At 39.9% G+C, this 18,012-nt stretch overlaps 1 protein-coding gene and 1 pseudogene across 1 annotated transcript; both read right to left on the bottom strand.

Moving 5' to 3' along the window:
• Positions 1 to 11,068: 11,068 nt before the first annotated feature.
• Positions 11,069 to 12,036, bottom strand: LOC100539757 (annotated as a pseudogene).
• A 2,079-nt stretch (positions 12,037 to 14,115) lies between these two features.
• Positions 14,116 to 15,169, bottom strand: LOC100541604 (olfactory receptor-like protein COR6). The gene has a single exon (XM_010710870.3). The coding sequence runs from the start codon at positions 15,052 to 15,054 to the stop codon at positions 14,116 to 14,118; it is 939 nt and encodes a 312-aa protein (XP_010709172.1). The 5' UTR covers positions 15,055 to 15,169.
• Positions 15,170 to 18,012: the final 2,843 nt, after the last annotated feature.

Here is an 18,012-nt window from a genome sequence, read left to right as displayed (position 1 = left end):
AGAGGATTGCTTGTCTTCCAAAGTATAGAGGCTCCAAAAAGGGATTCTTGCTGGAAAGATCCTTTCTTCTACAGGTTGAAGTAGTTTTGGTCACAGCTTGTTAAATCTTGTCAGATTTAAACAACAGAGCCCAAGCAGAGACTGTTTCTACTTAAGGCAAGGGTTTGTGACTCTGGTGTTGGTAGTTCTACAAACTCACTTGAGATCCAGCACTGTGGCTTATTCCATTTGGAAGGAGGTTGTTTCAGTCATTTTGTTTTGTTACCCACATAGAAAACAATTCAGTGGATATATCTTCTTCAAACTTCTGGTTGCAAAAACTCATTTCTGTTACCCATAACAATGTCCACAAGGCTGAAACCTGGCATAGTTGTTGGCAGATGATTTCAAATACAGGAACTGTTCCAAGTGTTCTGCTGGACAGAAAAATATGAACTTTTTTTTCTTTTTTTTCCTTTTCACATATAAAAATAAATTAAATGGGAGAGTGTTGAATACCTGCAGTAACATCTAGAGAAGAAACTGGTTGTGTTGAATCAGGAGAAAGGTCTGCTACTGTACATTTAGACTGCCTGCACCAGGAAAAATCCACTACAGCTGAACATCACATACACATCACCTGCATACCTATACACCTAACATAATCCTACAGCACTGTGTGAAAAGAAATCTGATAGGCACTATTCTGTGCATTCTCACACACAATGAGAAAAAAAAGCCTTTCAAATCTATCCTTGCCTTTTGATAGAGGTGGAAAAAGAGGAGCACAGGGGAAGGCTAAAATGTTCCACATGAAGCCCTAAATGTTAGGCATCTCATAGAATCATTAAGGTTGGAAAAGACCTCTAACATTATCTAGTCCAACCCCAACCTAACCCCATCATACCACTAACCACGTCCCTCAGTGCCATCTCCATGGTTCTGGAACACCTCCAGGAATGGTGACTCCACCATGTCTCTGGGCAGCTACTTCCAGTGCCCAACCACTCTAAGAAGAAACGTTTCCTAATATCCAACCTGAACCACAAAACCCACAAGACTCCAACAGTCCATCAACATGCGCCAACCACATGTTCTGAAAGCTGCAGCAGCAGTAGGAAGAAGTGCTTGCTCCAGGCAGTATTTTTTTAATAGCTAGCTCAGGTTTAACAGCTGGTTCCAGTGAACTGGACCACACTTTACTCCAACATAGATTTTCCCACAAATAGATCTATGATTCTTTCAAGATAATGTGCTCTTCATCATTGAGGACAGCATTCAGATCAACCCAGGGATCTACTGCTGCTGCCTGACACCCTGAGGTAGTCAGCACTCCTACACTGTACAGTACACAGTGCTAAAAGAGAAGAAAGAGATAATATTTTTTCATTTATTCTAAATCAACGCATAATTTCAAGAAGTCTCATGTTTGTATCTGAGTACAATATTTATATTGTCAGTATTTTCTCAGCCTATGTCTTATTGTAAACTCTGATCTGTTTCAATCTGCAATCACTGGGGCTATTCACGTGCACTCTGATGGATGATGCATTTTAAAAAGTAACTGGGATGGGAAATAAAATGCTTTGCTTCAAGTCAGAAAGGGTACATGACATACTCAAGAGATAATGAGACTGAAAAGCAAATGCTGTGATAGAAGGAAAGATGCCATGTAATTTTCCATTCTACGTTACCACCAAACAACAAAATCTTTCCTGGGCAAAAGAAGCCACTCTGCTTTCATGATACTGAATTACTTTTAGCGGACCATCTCAATGCATTCAAAGCGTGATAGAATTCAGGATTTATCCCATTGCAATGGATGTGCTAGTGTTGACTAATTCTATGATCTAGGAGTGAGCGTGATGGTGATGGGTTGATGATTGGACACGATGATCTTGGAGGTCTCTTTTAACCTTAATGATTGTATGATTCTATGACTAGGGCTACTTTATAATGCCTTTTTATTGTGAACTCCAAAATTATTGCTCACACGTGTGTAGAGATGAAGTGTTTTGCACTGAGCATACTCAAAACTTACAAGGCAAATTGGGCTGAGAAGAAGCAAAGCAGTGAATCTCATCTGAAAGTATTTAACTTAAGAGTTTGGTATGTTTTCAGAATTTATTTCTTCTAATATATATATTATATATATATATATATATGTATGTGTGTATGTATGCATTTTGTATTTTTAAATTGTCATCTTATGATGGAATTTCTAAAAGAATTTCCCTTCCAAAGAAGGAAGTAAGCAAGGCAGAGCAGCATGCAGTGGCAAGGGGAGCCAGGCACTTCTCTGGCAAGGGACTTCATTGAGAAAATGAGATCAAACTTACTTATGTTGAATACTTCGTACTTGGAGCTTCGGCGTTTTGACTTATCCTTGGGCCAAGGATCCAGAACTCTTTCCTAGAAGGTTTGAATGACATTTTTCTCCCAAAGGGAGTAAAGAGGGAAAGGGTAAAGGCATGATGAAATTCTAACTGACGTGCATTGCATAGCCTTTCCCTAAGCATTGGGGAGGGCTGAGACAGGGGTCGGGTGCCATAGAACTGAGACATGATTCAATTCCTTCTTTCTGAAAAGATTTAAGAGAAATACATCCTCACCTGAGTGCCGGCATTCAGCAGCTGCTCAGAGACCAGCACCTCTTCTGTGACTCAGAGCAGACACAGGAAATGATTCTTTGCAGTCCTTGATTTCATGGAAGTCCCCACGGACACAAGCCTGAGGTATGAGCAGATCACACACCCACAGGACTCCTACTTTAAGCTCTTTTCTGCCCAGCTAACCCCCACACCTGACATAGCGAGATTATTTGAAGGGTATTGCCTCGGTCAAACTGCAGCAGCTGTGACACCAACAGACAACAAAGCAGCAAAGTTGTTTTTACAAGCTGACAGGCCACAGCAGGAAATGAAATGCTGCCACGAGCTGAAGATGAGTAATGCTTCCTCTCTTATGAATAAAAATATGAATTTATTTGGACTTCAGTGTATGCATGCATTTCTCATAAACTAATAAAAAAGCCAACAGACATTTTTGCTGTGTTCTTATGTGCCTGTTTGTGAAAGAGGATGTCAGGCTACAATTCACCCACCCATTATCTCTTAATGCTTCGGAGATTTTCCTCACAGCCCAGCATGGTTCACAGCAGGTCATGGTCAGCCAAGATATGACTCATGCACATCACAAACAGCTGAAACTCCTTCCCTTCTTTCCCTTGCCTGCTTGGCTATGGTGCTACTAAGATAAAAACATATTTCACCTCATGTTTCAATTCAAATCTGCAAAACCTCTGACTCACCTGAAAGAGAATGTCACAACCTGTCTTCCAGAAGAGCAGTTTATGATGGAAGCAGTTGTGAAAGAGACTGTTAAAACAAGAAGAATAGTTGTCCTAATCTATCCTTTGGCATTGAAGAAAGGACAGAGTGTTACTGAGCATTATTCTGGAGAAAGGTTCAAAATCCCTCTTTAAAAAAAACAGGTAATTCCTTTAAAATATGGACATATCTAATGTATTTATATAGAAAACCTTCTTGGTTTCGTTCTTGTTAAATGTCATAGGACTCTCTATAATGGAATTCATTTCAAAAGAAAAAATATAATTTAAATTTACTGAGTGCTGTGAATTAATACAAGATTTTTTCTGACCTACATTAGAAAGGAACGGGCTAGCCTTAAAATGAAAGCAAATCCTATGGGACTTTTTCCACTCAGTTTAATTAGAGCTACAACATTAGTTATGAACTCCAACTCAAATCCATATAATTCCTGTAAACTCTCCAGCATGCACTATCTTGAACTTTAATTTTTTCTTCTATAATAATGAAAATAAAAATACTCCATGAATTGCATAACTTACAAGTAAATATGAATGCACTGTTCTAAAACCTCCAATAGGATTGTTTCTTCATTAAAAACAGTTTAAAATATGCAGTAATCCTAAAATCACCATCCTGTTGAGTATGGGGAAAGAAGTGAAAGTTAAAAGCTCTCAAGAACAAGTTCTGCAAATCAGTTTAACAGCTCCGTTAATCCAGAGATTAACAGACCCATAAATGAAGTTTGCTTTACATTTACATCTCAAGTGAGAAGAAGAACTACAGAAGCTCTACAAAGACAAGTGAAGCCCATGTATTTTAAATGTGTTATTATGTAAAACTGTAGGCATTATAACTCATGCATTTTCCCTAAACCCCCATCTTTGTACAATACTTGTCATTATCTTCCACTCAATGTCACAAATGGAAACCAATCAACTAAATACCTATTAGGTCATTATAAACTCTCCATCTGCCCAAGCAATCAGGTACAAGTTTTTCTTCAACACTTGGATGGAATTCTCAAGACTCTCAGAGACAAATGATATGCTGATTATTTGATTGCCAATAATTCCGTCACAACTACTCAGATCTCTAGTGGTACTGCATGGTTCCTCATCTGTTTCTTACATGCAATTTTATATTTTTGTGGTCGAATCTAAATTTGCACTGGTATTTTTACAAATCACGTCTTGGTTTTCTGGAGTGTTCTCACCAGTATCCCTGGTTGGTTTTTGTTTATATTCTTACCAGCACCCAAGAGAAGATGCACTGCTGTGGCAGCACTTGTCACAACATCACACTTAGAAAATTGCCTGCACATGTACAAATTGAGAGATCGTAAGAGGCTTAGATTCCTTAATAAGTTTCATGTCTGTCCATTGCAAGTCCCAAATGTATTCCGAAGCCTAATTTAGGATACGATTTTGAAAGGCACCAGGTTGAAAGTGTTGTGGAAGCTCATCCTCAAATTCCATGGCATACCAGTAGCACTGTTTTGGGAGATACTGGGGCATGCTCCCCACTGACCTGCTGCACAGAGCACCATCCTGAGATCAGTTTCTGCTTTTATGGAAACTTTACCCAGAGCTCTAAATGAGACCTCTCACCCTGTGGTGGTCCAGATGCATTTTTCTGCTAATATACACAATAAATTAATTATTATCCAATTAGTGGCTTGAAACAATGAGAAGCAGGAAGAATAATAGCAGTACTGAAAATTTGCTAAGCCAGAGTACAAATGTTTTGCAAGTCAGTTACAAAGATTTATATAATGCATCTACAATAGCATGTTTCTTATTGTCCTTTATTTGTTTTTGCATTTTCAGCAAGTGGTTACCGTAATGTTCATGAGGTCCAGCATACTTTATTAGCACTTAATTGTTCCAGAAATACAAATTCTGTACCCAATACTGCCGCAGTTCAATAGATCCCATGCTGTAAAAGATTTTCATAAGGCAGTCGATATTTCAGTTGCCTCTCAGATTTGCAATTTGTGCAACTTGCTTTTTGCACATGGTTTGTAAATTTGTTAGGATAAACTGCGAGCTTGCAATCACAGAATACATAGATGTACGATTAATTTACAGCATAGATCACATCAAGATTCCTCAAGTCCTTTAAGGACAAGGAGTATATACACATACACATTCATAAGATTCTACCCTTGCTGAGTTTTTACTGTTCCCTCAAAGGCTCTCTTGGCTCCTGGCCTGCTTACTTGCTCTTTATCTGGTAATTAGCAAGAATGTGATTGATTCACCATGAATGCAAACCAATATGAAAGCCTCCTCCCGTTGCCATTCTCTTCTGTATGGGATTGAAATATTAATGGTCTCTGGGATACTGAAAGCCACGACGACCATTTCTGTAAATGCCAGTGAATAAAGTCAACCACCTGCAACAAAGTTTGTCAGTAACAACGTACTCAGGTGACATCCTGAGAGTTTACTGTGACTTCATTTCTTCCCTAATCTAACTGTGCTTATCAGGAAGCCACCGACACAATCTGCACAACGACTATCAATTCAACTGTTCCAAAAGCCTCCATTATGTACGGTCTGTCACACTGCAAGGCAGAAGCTTACATCATTTTGTAAGGTGTTTATATAAGGATTCCCACAAAATACATTACTTAAAATGGAATAAGGTAGTAACATAGGATTTGGTGAGGTTAAGGTTTTTTTTAAGTGTCCTAACAGAATTATATACATTTATTCTATAGGTTTAATAAATATTTTTTTATTATGTTTTTCCACATAGCTTTGAAAAGTTTAATTATTAGAACTTCCTAGAGCTCCTATAGCACTGCTATCTGCTTGACTTTTACCTTTAGTTTTCTAATTTCTACTAGAAGACTACAATTTGGTATTACACCATAAATGGAATAAATCCAAAAATCATTACTAACAGTTATCACTAGGTATACCCACATCTCTATGTAAAGTTCAGATGTATTCTTTTTCTTTTAGAAGTTACTTGACGCCCAGTAACTCAAACATTGAGTCTTCCCAGAGATTTCAATGTTTCACGTGTATGTGACTTTGCACAGAAAGACAGCATAGAAAGTTTGTATACAGTATTCAAGTGTTAGTCACCCACGAGCAACATCCATAAACCTCCTTTGCTTCTGGAGAGAAGATTCTGACAATCCATTAGGAAAGACGGGAAACGAATAGCAAGGGATTCTTTGATAATGAAGCAACGTCAGCAAGATGAGCTGCAAGGTAATAAAGTCAAGCCATGGCTTAGGAAAATGTCAGCTTTGCTGGACCTCAGCAGAAGGTGTACTTTCAAAACAGAGATTATCCACAGCTTTGACCGCAATATGACATTTTCAATAATCCTTAAGCTAAAATATATAAATAGTAATATTGTAGTGATTGGAAGAAGTAATTACACAAAACATTCTGTTAATATCTCCTTAAAAGGATAAATGCTGAATTGCTGTGTAATATGATTAAAGCTTGCTTGCAACACCATAGTAGACATTATCCACCGCATTCAATGTAGCGAATAAGAATTGCGATGTAACCCTGTAGACAGGGTGCATGCTGTAAGGCTGTTCTGCTTCAGTAAGGTAAAAGAAGCACACAACATAGGAGAAACAACACACCTGTTTCTTGCATAGCCTTTATCAAGAGTTAGACATATCAACATCAAAAGAAGCCAGGATACCCACCCAAGGCCTATTTGGCCTAAAATATGACAGACAAGCATCAAGACATTCCCCTCTATCTTCCTTATCTGGCGTGCAGAAACTTCTCTGTTTTTTCTTGCATTTTACAGAAATCTTTGGGAAAAAAAAAGGAGGGTTCTTTTTAAAGAAAAAGACTGTTGGAGGAAGTAAGTAACCCCTGAAGGACTACCAAATGGACTGTCATGATACTAGAAGGATGCTAGATTTCATCGAAGACCATCAGATAAGGCTATCTCTGTTGGGCAATCATTCGGAGTGGATAGGATAATGATCTGGGGAATGTAATGATTTGTGTAATATGTGTGAAAATATAATCTGTTCACAAATGATCAACTGGTGGAGCACTTATGGAGAAGAATACCTGCTATCCCTGTACTGCCATTAAGAAAACCTGCTTAACAGCAGCAAAACTTTTTGCTATTAAGTCTCTTTGCACTGATTTCTTTGATTCAGTAGAAACTCATCAAGTAATTACTGAATATGTTTCCATGTTCTATAATTAAGCACTACCAAAATACACTTCTCCAGAGATAAGGCGAAGTCACCATCCTCGTAGGTAAGCAAGGAAAGGGACGATATTGTGGGCAATACTGTGGACAGTACTGGTGGTAGGTTGGACTAGAGAATGTTAGAGGTCTTTTCCAAACTGAATGATTCTCTGATATTCATTTTCCTCACATTAGAATGGGCTAGAATCTAAAATTAAGTTTTTGAAAATATTCTTTACAAAGCCCTACATTTTTGAATACCCACACATAAATAGAGTGAATAATTAAAGATTGTTCCTATTTCACTTATGTTATTCTACTACATTATATATAAAATATGTTTTGACTGAAGCTGAGTTAGTGGTTTAACAGTTAGTGTTCTGAATTGACCAAAAGCAGGCAACAGATAGAAGTGTTCTTGTCTTTGGTTTATAGACAGGTACAAACCTAAGGTGATACAGTCCAACAAGAGAAGCCAAAATCCTAAATCACTAAACCATGCTCATCCCATGCAACTGTGGTTTCTTCCTTGCCCCACAGCCAGTAATATAATTAAGATCCTTATCTGACAACAGCAAGAACAGATCCTCGTCTTTTTTTATTCATGTTAAAACATTAAGGACTTTGATGGAATTACCAACAGGGTACTGAGTTCAGAGTGAAGTTATGTTTTAATGTCGATGAGTGAAAAAACACTCAACTTGCAGGCAGTGAGGACTGATGTAATAAATGAACAAACAGCACATCTCTAGCCTGCATTGAACCAAAGTCTTACTGTTGAGGAACATATCAGGGCTACAATGACTTACAGGAATGCCCGCAGAGACTACCAGTGCTTTCCCAGTAGTCAGCTTGGCACTGAGCTAACTGAGCTTCCCATGGGGGCTACATTTCCCTCTTGTGTGAAATCTTTCTATGGTGAAAGCAAGTACTGCTGGTTTACAGATCAAAAGTTATTATAAAGTCTTTTATTATAAAGTCATCTCTACTCTTACAGTCATTTCTCTTTTTCTTGATGAAAGATTCAAAAAGTTCAAAAATCAATAAGTATTATTATCAGTCGACGTATGGTAAGTCACTAAGCATTCTAAAGTCAGTTTCCAACAATTGTTTGTTCAGTCAAGTCTCCCTAGATTTACATGTGATGGCAACAATATTCTTCCAACATCTTTCCTCTACTATCAGTAAATTCCCACCTTCAAAGGAATTGAACAGTTAGTGTTCAACTAACTGTTGATCCCAGCTTAGACCTCCTTCTTAGACTCAACAGGTGCTCTTTTGTAGTCACGGAGCCATTTGTGGGCAAACTAAGGACGGGTAAAAACTAATTGCCATGCTGGAAATGAACATCATCAGCGTTTGAGTCATTTGGCCAGGGTTCTTAAAGCCATTTTCCTTGCATCTGTTCTGTCCTATAGTGTATACACAAAATAATGGAGGTTTAGAAAATACCCTGATTTATTTTTATTCCTTTTAATAGACTCAGCTTTTTTCCATTAAAATATATATATGTATATGTAGATGAAACTTCCATAAATGTAACAGTATAATCCTTGCAATTCCCATTCCTATGCAAAGCTGTAATATCAGCCCACAATATCAACACATAACAGTAAATCAAGTGTGAAGTTATAAATTTGGGAAATACAGGAATTTTTTGGGTCAATAGCACCACCTGCTGGAGTTAAAGAAGACTAAAGAGCACCTACTTCCATTAAATTGTATCTTACTCTAACTTTCAGCAATATCATTCTTGCACAAATGCCATCATAACTAAACTATTGCAGACCTTCTAGCAAGCCACCAAAAAGCTGCAGAAAGGTCACTGACTCCTGTTATCTGCATTTACTGTGAAATCAAATACTCAAAACACTACGTACCTCTTACCAAGTTAATAAAAATGTTCAAATTGACCACCATGCTACTATTATCCACATCACTGTTACAAGGAAGTGTTTGGTTTAAGATGACTGCATAACAAATGTGTTACTACACTACATTATTTGGTAGCATGGTGGAACTAGACAAAAAAAAATGAAACAAATAAATCCCTCCCCACTATTTTCTGTTACTTTTCAGCTACCAGACATGAATATTCCTGATCTTACAGTGCCAAGAAATCCTCAGCATGACATCAAGCAGAGAGCTTTGTCACCTGTAGTCCAGAAGAGTACACTTCACTCTGTCCAGTGATGGATGCAGTGCTGCTCATGGATGATGAACTTCACCCCTCTCATAGGCAAGGAGCAGAGCTCCAAACTGCTCACAGCCAGTCCAGGGCAAAGCTCTCCAGAGAAAGAAAGAGCAGGATAGAAAGAAAGGCTGATACAGATTGAGAGAATGCAGGAGTGTTCAGCCAAAAGCTGTTGGTGTCTCACGGTCTCATCATGACATCATTCTGCACACCTGGCAGGGGAACCAGCTGCCCCAGTGCTTCAGGCTGGGGATCACTGCACCACTCTCACCTGGCTCCTGGAGTACGGTGAAGCCAACTCCTCCTATTTACAAGGCCCTTATTACTCAAAAAATTCATTTGTACGGAACTTGCAGGGTGCCACAGGTTATCCGTGTTTCTTAGCACATGATGATCCTGTTGATTTCATTTCAAACTACCCACACTCACAGTTTCTTCCAGCTTATTCCATAAAGCTTCAAGAAAAAAAGATGAATTCTTAAAGGGCCTCAAAGTAATTACTGAAAAGTTATTTAACTTTATCAGTAAAAGCATACACTCTTTGTCATGAAAAAAAATTGCCGTTATTTCCCACTACTTCTCAATAAACAGCATTCAATACCTCAATATCTTCAGTTAGCGACACCATAATCCACTCCAATGGATATAGCTGCAAGGAACAAACACAATACCGAAAATTACAGTAATGTGTGATATCATGTACTCCTGGAATAAATGGCAGGACAAGAGTTTTAAGGATCCCAAGGTCATCGAATTTCAACCAATTAGCAATCTGAGTTTACTAGAGGTCAAATTCTGCCTTTTGGAGTTACTAGAGGTCAAATCCAAGAGTTTTTATGGTACCAGGGTTATCTGAGGTCAAACAATTAGCATTCTGTAGTTACTGATGGTCTAAATGTGAAATTTAAGGTCAGTAGAGGTCAAAGTCAATATTTTTAGGGTTCCACAGTCATCTGAAGTAAACAAATTTACCTTCCCCAAGGGTTTACTAAAGGCCATGTCCATGGAAAAAGTAGGCAGCTTCAGAGACAAGTGCATCTAATCTGTTTTAAGACAACTTTCTTGGGCAGGTCAACATGTATGTTAGTGTGCCCATGTCTCTTCATTGGTTACAAAGGAGCAAGTTTGACGGAGATATCCAAACATAAATATTTAACCTGGAGGGGTTACTCACATAATGCTGTCCAAAGAATCCAAACGGCGGACAGGTGACTTATGACCTTATATTCAGTAAGGCCTCAGAAAGAGGATTTATTTCTATGTCTTTTCCTGTTACGCACCCTTCAATTAGCAATCTTTACAACATGTCTTTTACATGACAACATAAAATATTCAGGAATTCATAAAGCGTGTCCAAGGCAATGGGGTTTTTGTATGGAGTCAGCCCAAGTGGCACTGTGGAATGCTTTCAGCACATAAAGACCTTCCTCTTCAGCAGCTTCCTTGTGGCACACTTCACATCATGGTTTCTGAAGCTGTAGATCAAGGGGTTGAGCAGAGGAATGATCACAGTGTAGAACACAGAAACAATTTTGTCAGTGCCCAGTGAGTGGCTGGAGCTGGGGCGGAAGTACATAAGTAGGATTGTGCCATGAAATGTGAAAATAGATGTAAAGTGAGAGGCACAGGTGGAAAATGTTTTTGCCTGCCCTTGGCAGAGCGGATCCTCAGCACCGTGACAATGATGAAAGAATAAGAAATGACAGTGATTGCAAGAGTGGTTACCTCAATCGAAGAGCCAAATACAGAAACAAGGGTCTTGTTGATATGGATGTCACTGCAGGAGAGCTTAAGGAGAGGGACAAGATCACAGAAAAAGTGATCAATTACATTTGAGCTGCAAAAGGACAGTCTCAGCAAGCCAAGGGTTTGTATCAGAGAATTCATAGCACCCCCTAAATATGATCCAGCTACTAACAGTACACAGACCTTTTTGGTTACAATGACGGTGTAGAGCAGTGGGTTACAAATGGCCATGTAGCGGTCATATGCCATTGCAGCCAGGAGAAACATCTCAGTGGTGGCAAAAAGTGCAAAGAAGCCATACTGTATAAGGCATCCACTGTACGACACTCCCTTTGACACCATTAAAAAGCTGAGCAGCATACTGGGAGTAACAGTGGAAGAGTAGCAGACATCTAAGAAGGACAAACTGCTAAGAAGGAAGTACATGGGGGTGTGCAGTTGTGGCTCAAACCTAATGATCAATATCATTCCTAGATTGCCCAGCAAGGTCATCCCATAAATGAAAGAAAAAACAGCAAACAGTGGAAGCTGCAGGTCTTGTCTATCAGTTAATCCTGTGAGAATGAAGCTAGTCACAGTGGTATCATTATCTTTGACCATTTTCTTTCAATTGTTACCTGGAATCAAGAAGGAAAGCCATAGATCAGTGCATGGGTTGGATCTGTCCCCGTGCCATTCTGCCACTCCAATTCTGGCTTTGAAACTTTGAAACTGTGATAACAGTTGTTTCACTTATTTCTCTCTTCTACTGGTCTCCTTTCCTCTCTGTTCTTTTCCATAGGTCTCTCCATTGTAAGACAGGGAAACCTCTGTACTGCAACCAGATGTGGGGTCCCCAATTCAGGAGAGACAAGATCTGTTGGACTGTGTCAAGAGGAGGGCCACAGAAATGATCCAAATGATGGAACACCTCTCCTCTGAGTACAGGCTGAGAGAGCTGGGGCTGTGCAGTCTGTGGAAGAGAAGGCTGCGAGGCGAAGAAATTGGAGAAAATGATTATCAGAGACTAACAGAGAGACAGGGAGAGGGAAATGATGGGTAGAATTGAAATTTGGTGCTTATTTTGATTTCATAAAGACTTACAGCACTTCTTGTTTCTCTCCAGTTGTGTTCAGGTCAAGGAATTTCAGGATACACTTAGTTCATTCCATGATCACCTGCAAGTTATGCTTACTGCTCTAAAACCTTCCTGCTTGACAATGGGAAATAGTCCAATGTGCAATTAGAAAATCCCCCTCTCAGATGAAAAAAGTGCTAAGGTGGAAATAAATGTGCATTTATATTTTTCCATCCAGATACCCAGAACAACTAGCTAGTACCAATTAATATTCCTATTTAAAAACATGCTTTTGATGTAGAATAATTGCTCTCAGTTGAATTGTCCCATGAGAAAAGCAAGTGATGTTTACAAATGCTTCTGTCATTATCGAGTGACTGAGAGTCTCATTACATGGGATGTAAATATACAATAAAGTCAAAGCCACTTTGACATTGAGACAACTCATTTATGAGCAATGGTCATGAGAGTCCACTGAGTACACTGAGATCCTATACATTGGTGACATATAGACACCTTTATGTCCTATTCCAAATATTTTTGTTCTGTGAGCTGTCACAACAAAGGGCAAGATTGTACCTTCAACGCACCTCTAGCACTGATTTTCTGGCATTGTGAGTGCAATGATATTACAGCAGAAACACATTAATATAAAATCCACGTGAATCTACTTTCTTCCTTTCCTTGTTTTGCTCTGTATCTCAAGCCTGAGCTCTCCACTTCTCATCCCTATTTACAGACAAGTTGTTTTTTGCAGATGTACTTATCTCTTTTCTCTGATGCTACGCTGAGCTTCTTGTTTAAGATCTGAGTGCCTCCATGCTAGAGATGTGCAAAGGGGAGAGACTTACTTCACTTGTGTTGCACTGAACATGAAAGTGGATGCATCAATAAGAGTATCTCTACAAAGACTTTCCTTGGACAGAGTAGGGAACTGGTAGCAGAAAGTTCTTACCTGCTACACTAGTAGAGACGTGGGCTCAAACTCTTCTACCTGTTTAAGGATATAGTCAGCCCAAATCTTTAAAGAGAAAATAACGGCTCAAATTTTGTCTGAAGGGAAGCATGGTCTGATGTTGAGAATTGTACATTTCATGATAGATGATGCTACTCATTCATCTTCAAGGCAGCCCTATGTAGGGATGAGATACCTCTCTTTGCATTTACTTTTCTACCAGCACGACTGCAAATTGAACCATTCATGATATTTTGATTTTAGGGATTAAAAAATCAGACAACTTTTTAAGAATGAAAAACACAAAACACATACTTCGTTTGTTTTTGTAATAATTAGTTGTTTCTACAGCTCATCCCTGATCACAGCATGAATTCAGTTTCAGGAGTCACATAAACCTTGGTAACGTTCTACAAACTCTCTTTCAACTTACACTGAAATTGTATTTTGACACAAGTTCAGGAAAATGAATGCTGCCCCACATACAGTAAATTTCAGACCAGGAAATACTCTCTTCAAAATAGTGCTTAAGTATAATAAAACATATTTAACATGCAAAGCCAATGAACATTTAAAGTGAATATGTGCTTAAGTGGTTTCTAATTTCAAATTATTTGTGAATCATCCCTTAAAACTCAAGTTGGGATCTCTCTGGATTGCCAGAAAGTCAGTGAAACAAAACACTGGTGGCTATGGCTCTATGTAGAGCATCTTTTACCTCTTTGTTCCTCCAGCTGTAGATGAGAGGGTTCAGCATAGGAATCACCACAGTGTAGAACAACGATGCAATTTTGTCCTTGTCCAAAGAGAAGTTGTTGGCTGGTCGGAAATACATAAAGACAATTGTTCCATGGAACAAAGAGACAGCCATCAGGTGAGAGGTACAGGTGGAAAAGGCCTTGTACTTCCTCTCCCTGGAGTGGATCCTCACCACAGTCAGAATAATGAAAACATACGATATGAGGATGGTAATGATGCTGCTCACCACAACCAAGCTGCCAAAAATGAAAACCAGCAGCTCATTGAGAGCGGTACTGGAAGAAGAAATCTGGAAGAGTGGGCTGTTATCACAGAAGAAATGGTTTACCACATTTGAAGAGCAAAAGGATAGTTTTAGCAAGCCACTGGTGTGCATCAGAGAGTTGAGGAAGGCCAAGAAGTACAAACCTTTCACCAGCCTCCAGCAGACCGCCTTGGTCATGATGACAGTATAAAGCAGAGGTTTACAGATGGCCACATACCGGTCATATGCCATCACAGCTAGCAGCAGGCACTCTGAGACTGTCAACAAAACAAAGCTAAAGTACTGCAGAATGCAACCTCCATATGAAATTGCTTTTGTCTCTTCTAAAAATGTAGCCAACATTTTGGGAGTAATGACTGTAGAATAAACAGCGTCTGTGAAAGACAGATTTTGAAGGAAAAAATACATCGGCGTTTGAAGCTGGAGATCTACGCTGATTAATGTAATGAGACCCAGATTTGTTAGTAAAGTGGTGGTGTAGATGGCTAAAAACACCATGAAGAGAGGCATCTGCAGCCTTGGATTGTCTGTCAATCCAGACAGAATGAATGTGGTTGGTATTGTGCAGTTTCTTGAAGCCATTGGGTTTCACTGGTGTGCTGTCTGCCATCAAGAAAAATAAGAAGGATGATAAAGGGTCTGTTAGTGCTTAGAAATTAATGGGGTAAGGAAACATGCAGTGCTCGTACCCACTGTCAACAAGCACATAGTGACTTGAGAAAAACCTAAGTTCCCAAAACACATTTCACTATGAGAAATATCACTACCTAGATAATGAAATCTAATTTACCCGTTCATTTATTCCATCCAAACAAGCTATCTAAAATCTTGGTGTCTAATAGGAGACAGTTGCATAAGCTCCCTTTCTCTGCAGTGAGCAGAGACATCAAATGAACTGTGTTCTTGAGTGAGGCCGTGTTTTCATTGACAATAGAAGAACTTACACCAGATATAATTTTAGTTGCTATCAAATCAATTTAAAGCTCACTCTGTGAATGGCAACCAAATTTTATTTGTCTACAAATGTTTCCAGGCTTCTTAAATTTAGCAGAGAGAAGTAAGGCACCAGTAGGGTGGCATGCATCATATCTATTCCACACTTGCTAATAAGACACATATCTGAGGGTGAAAATCTAAGGGCATTAAGCCTAAAATAGTTACCTACAGAGCCCCAACATAAGATATGTGATCTCAACCCTAAATCTTAGTGCAAACATGCTTTCAGTAGCTGTGCTTATCCTGCTCTTGTTCCTTGCAATCCAAGCTGGAAACCAAAAAAACAAACAAAACAAAACAAAACAAAAGCCCAGGAGAGGCCCACAGTTATGGATGAAAATCTTTCTAAAAAAATTAAGATGAGACAAACCTCTTTGTTTTCTTTTATGCTGTCTTAACCCACATAATACAGACATACTGTTGTAACTAAGATTTGATTCAGGCACAGTTACAGTAGTTCTACAGAATCAATCAACATGCAACTTTCAGCAGCAAATACTTACTTTCCAAAGCAAACTTCAATAAGGACTGATTTTTACATGAAGTAACAAGAATTATCCAGCTCATCTATGCCTTGCCAATTTCCTCTGATTTTTAATCTTTATTCCAAGGAGGTAGGCACTTAGCTGCAGTGCCATGTTCATACACTCTGAAAAAGTCTTAAGCAATTATATATTGGACAGCTAGGCCACAGTAGCATGGCAATTATACTGTACTTTATGTCCCCTGAGAGATGGAAGCTAATTACATCACAATGTCATCCTGAGAACATTTGTAGTGTTTCTGATGCTTAAAGGTGATGTTTATAAAGACATTAGGTTGACCTAATTCGTGCCGTAAATGATTGGTACCCGTGGAAACCATGTATGATCAAATGAAGATAATCTTTTTACTGTTTATTAGTCTTAGTAATGGGAACCAATCTAGATAACATCAGTTTGTGGAAGAACACAGCAAAATGGCAGTAATCCAATCATCCAAATCTCTCTTTGGTTTCTATCTTGAACTGGTCTTTGCAACAGCTCCTCAGAAGGGATCAAATTTCTCTTTGATGAGATCACAGAATCATAGAAACACAGAAAGTTTGGGTTGGAAGTGACCTTAAAGTCCATCCAGTCCCAACCCATGCTGTGGACTTGTTGCCCCCTACCATGTCAGGCTGCCCACTACCCCATCCAGCCTAGCCTTGGGGTGGGGATTCACAATCAGGGATCCAGGGATGGGGGGAATCCACAACCTCTCCAGACAGACTGTGCCAGGACCTCACCACCCTCTAAGAATTTTCCCCTAACATCTAACCTGTGTCTCCCCTCTTCTAATTTAAAACCATTTTCCCTTGCCCTACCACAGTCAGATTATTTAAAATGGTTGAATAACTGTATTGTTTGAGTTGGAAAGGATCCACTGTCTCCCACAGTATTCTCCTGCAGAAGCTGGCAGCCCGTGGCTTGGACAGGTACACTGTTGACTGGATAAGGAACTGGCTGAAGGGCCGGGCCCAGAGAGTGGTGGTGAATGGAGCTAAATCCAGCTGGTGACTGGTCATGAGTGGTGTTCCCCAGGGGTCGGTGCTGGGGCCTGTCTTCTTCAGTATCTTTACTGATGACCTGGATGATGCACCGTCATAAGTTTGCAGATAGCACCAAATTGGCTGGAAGTGTCGATCTGCCTGGGGGTAGCGAGGCCCTGCAGAGGGATCTGGACAGGCTGCATAGCTGGGCTGAAGCCAATGGGATAAGGTTCAACAAGGCCAAATGCTGGATCCTGCACTTTGGCCACAACAACCCCAGACAATACTACAGGCTAGGGGTAGAGTGGCTGGAAGACTGTGTAGAGGAAATGGACCTGGGGGTATTGATTGATGCTCAACTGAACGTGAGCCAGCAGCGTGCCCATGAAGGCCAATGGCATCCTGGCTTGCATCAGAAACAGTGTTGCCAGCAGGAACAGGGAAGTGATTGTACCCCTGTACTCAGCGCTGGTGAGGCTGCACCTCCAGTACTGTGTTCAGTTTTGGGCCCCTCACTGCAAGAAAGACGTTGAGGCCCTGGAGCGGGTCTTCTTAGAAGAAGGGCAACAAAGCTGGTGAGGGGTCTGGAGCACAGACCTTATGAGGAGCAGCTGAAGGAGCTGGGATTGTTCAGTCTAGAGAAGAGGAGGCTCAGGGGAGGCCTTATTGCTCTCTGTAACTACCTGAAGGGAGGCTGTAGTGAGCTGGGGGTTGGCCTCTTCTCTCGTGTAACTGGATGGAACTAGAGCGAATGGCTTCAAGCTGTGCCAGGGGAGATTTAGGCTGGATGTTAGGAATTACTGCTTTTCTGAAAGAGCAGTCAGGCAGCAGAATGGGCTGCCCAGGGAGGTGGTGGAGTCACTGACCATGAAAGTGTTCAAGGAGCATTTGGATGTTGTGCTGAGGGATATGGTTTAGTGAGAGCTATTGGTGATAGGTGGATGGTTGGACTGGATGATCTTGTAGGTCTTTTCCAACCTTGGTGATTCTGTGATTTTGAGATTCGTAAAGAGCTTCTAGTCCTGCTTCCCTGC

The sequence above is a fragment of the Meleagris gallopavo genome, chromosome 5 (assembly GCF_000146605.3).
Source record: "Meleagris gallopavo isolate NT-WF06-2002-E0010 breed Aviagen turkey brand Nicholas breeding stock chromosome 5, Turkey_5.1, whole genome shotgun sequence".
Taxonomy (NCBI): Eukaryota; Metazoa; Chordata; class Aves; order Galliformes; family Phasianidae; genus Meleagris; species Meleagris gallopavo.
This window is presented reverse-complemented; position numbering and strand designations above follow the sequence as displayed.

What these genes read in the sequence shown, in the direction of transcription:
- LOC100541604 (XM_010710870.3), bottom strand. Translation starts at nt 15,054, where the DNA reads ATGGCTTCAAGAAACTGCACAATACCAACCACATTCATTCTGTCTGGA.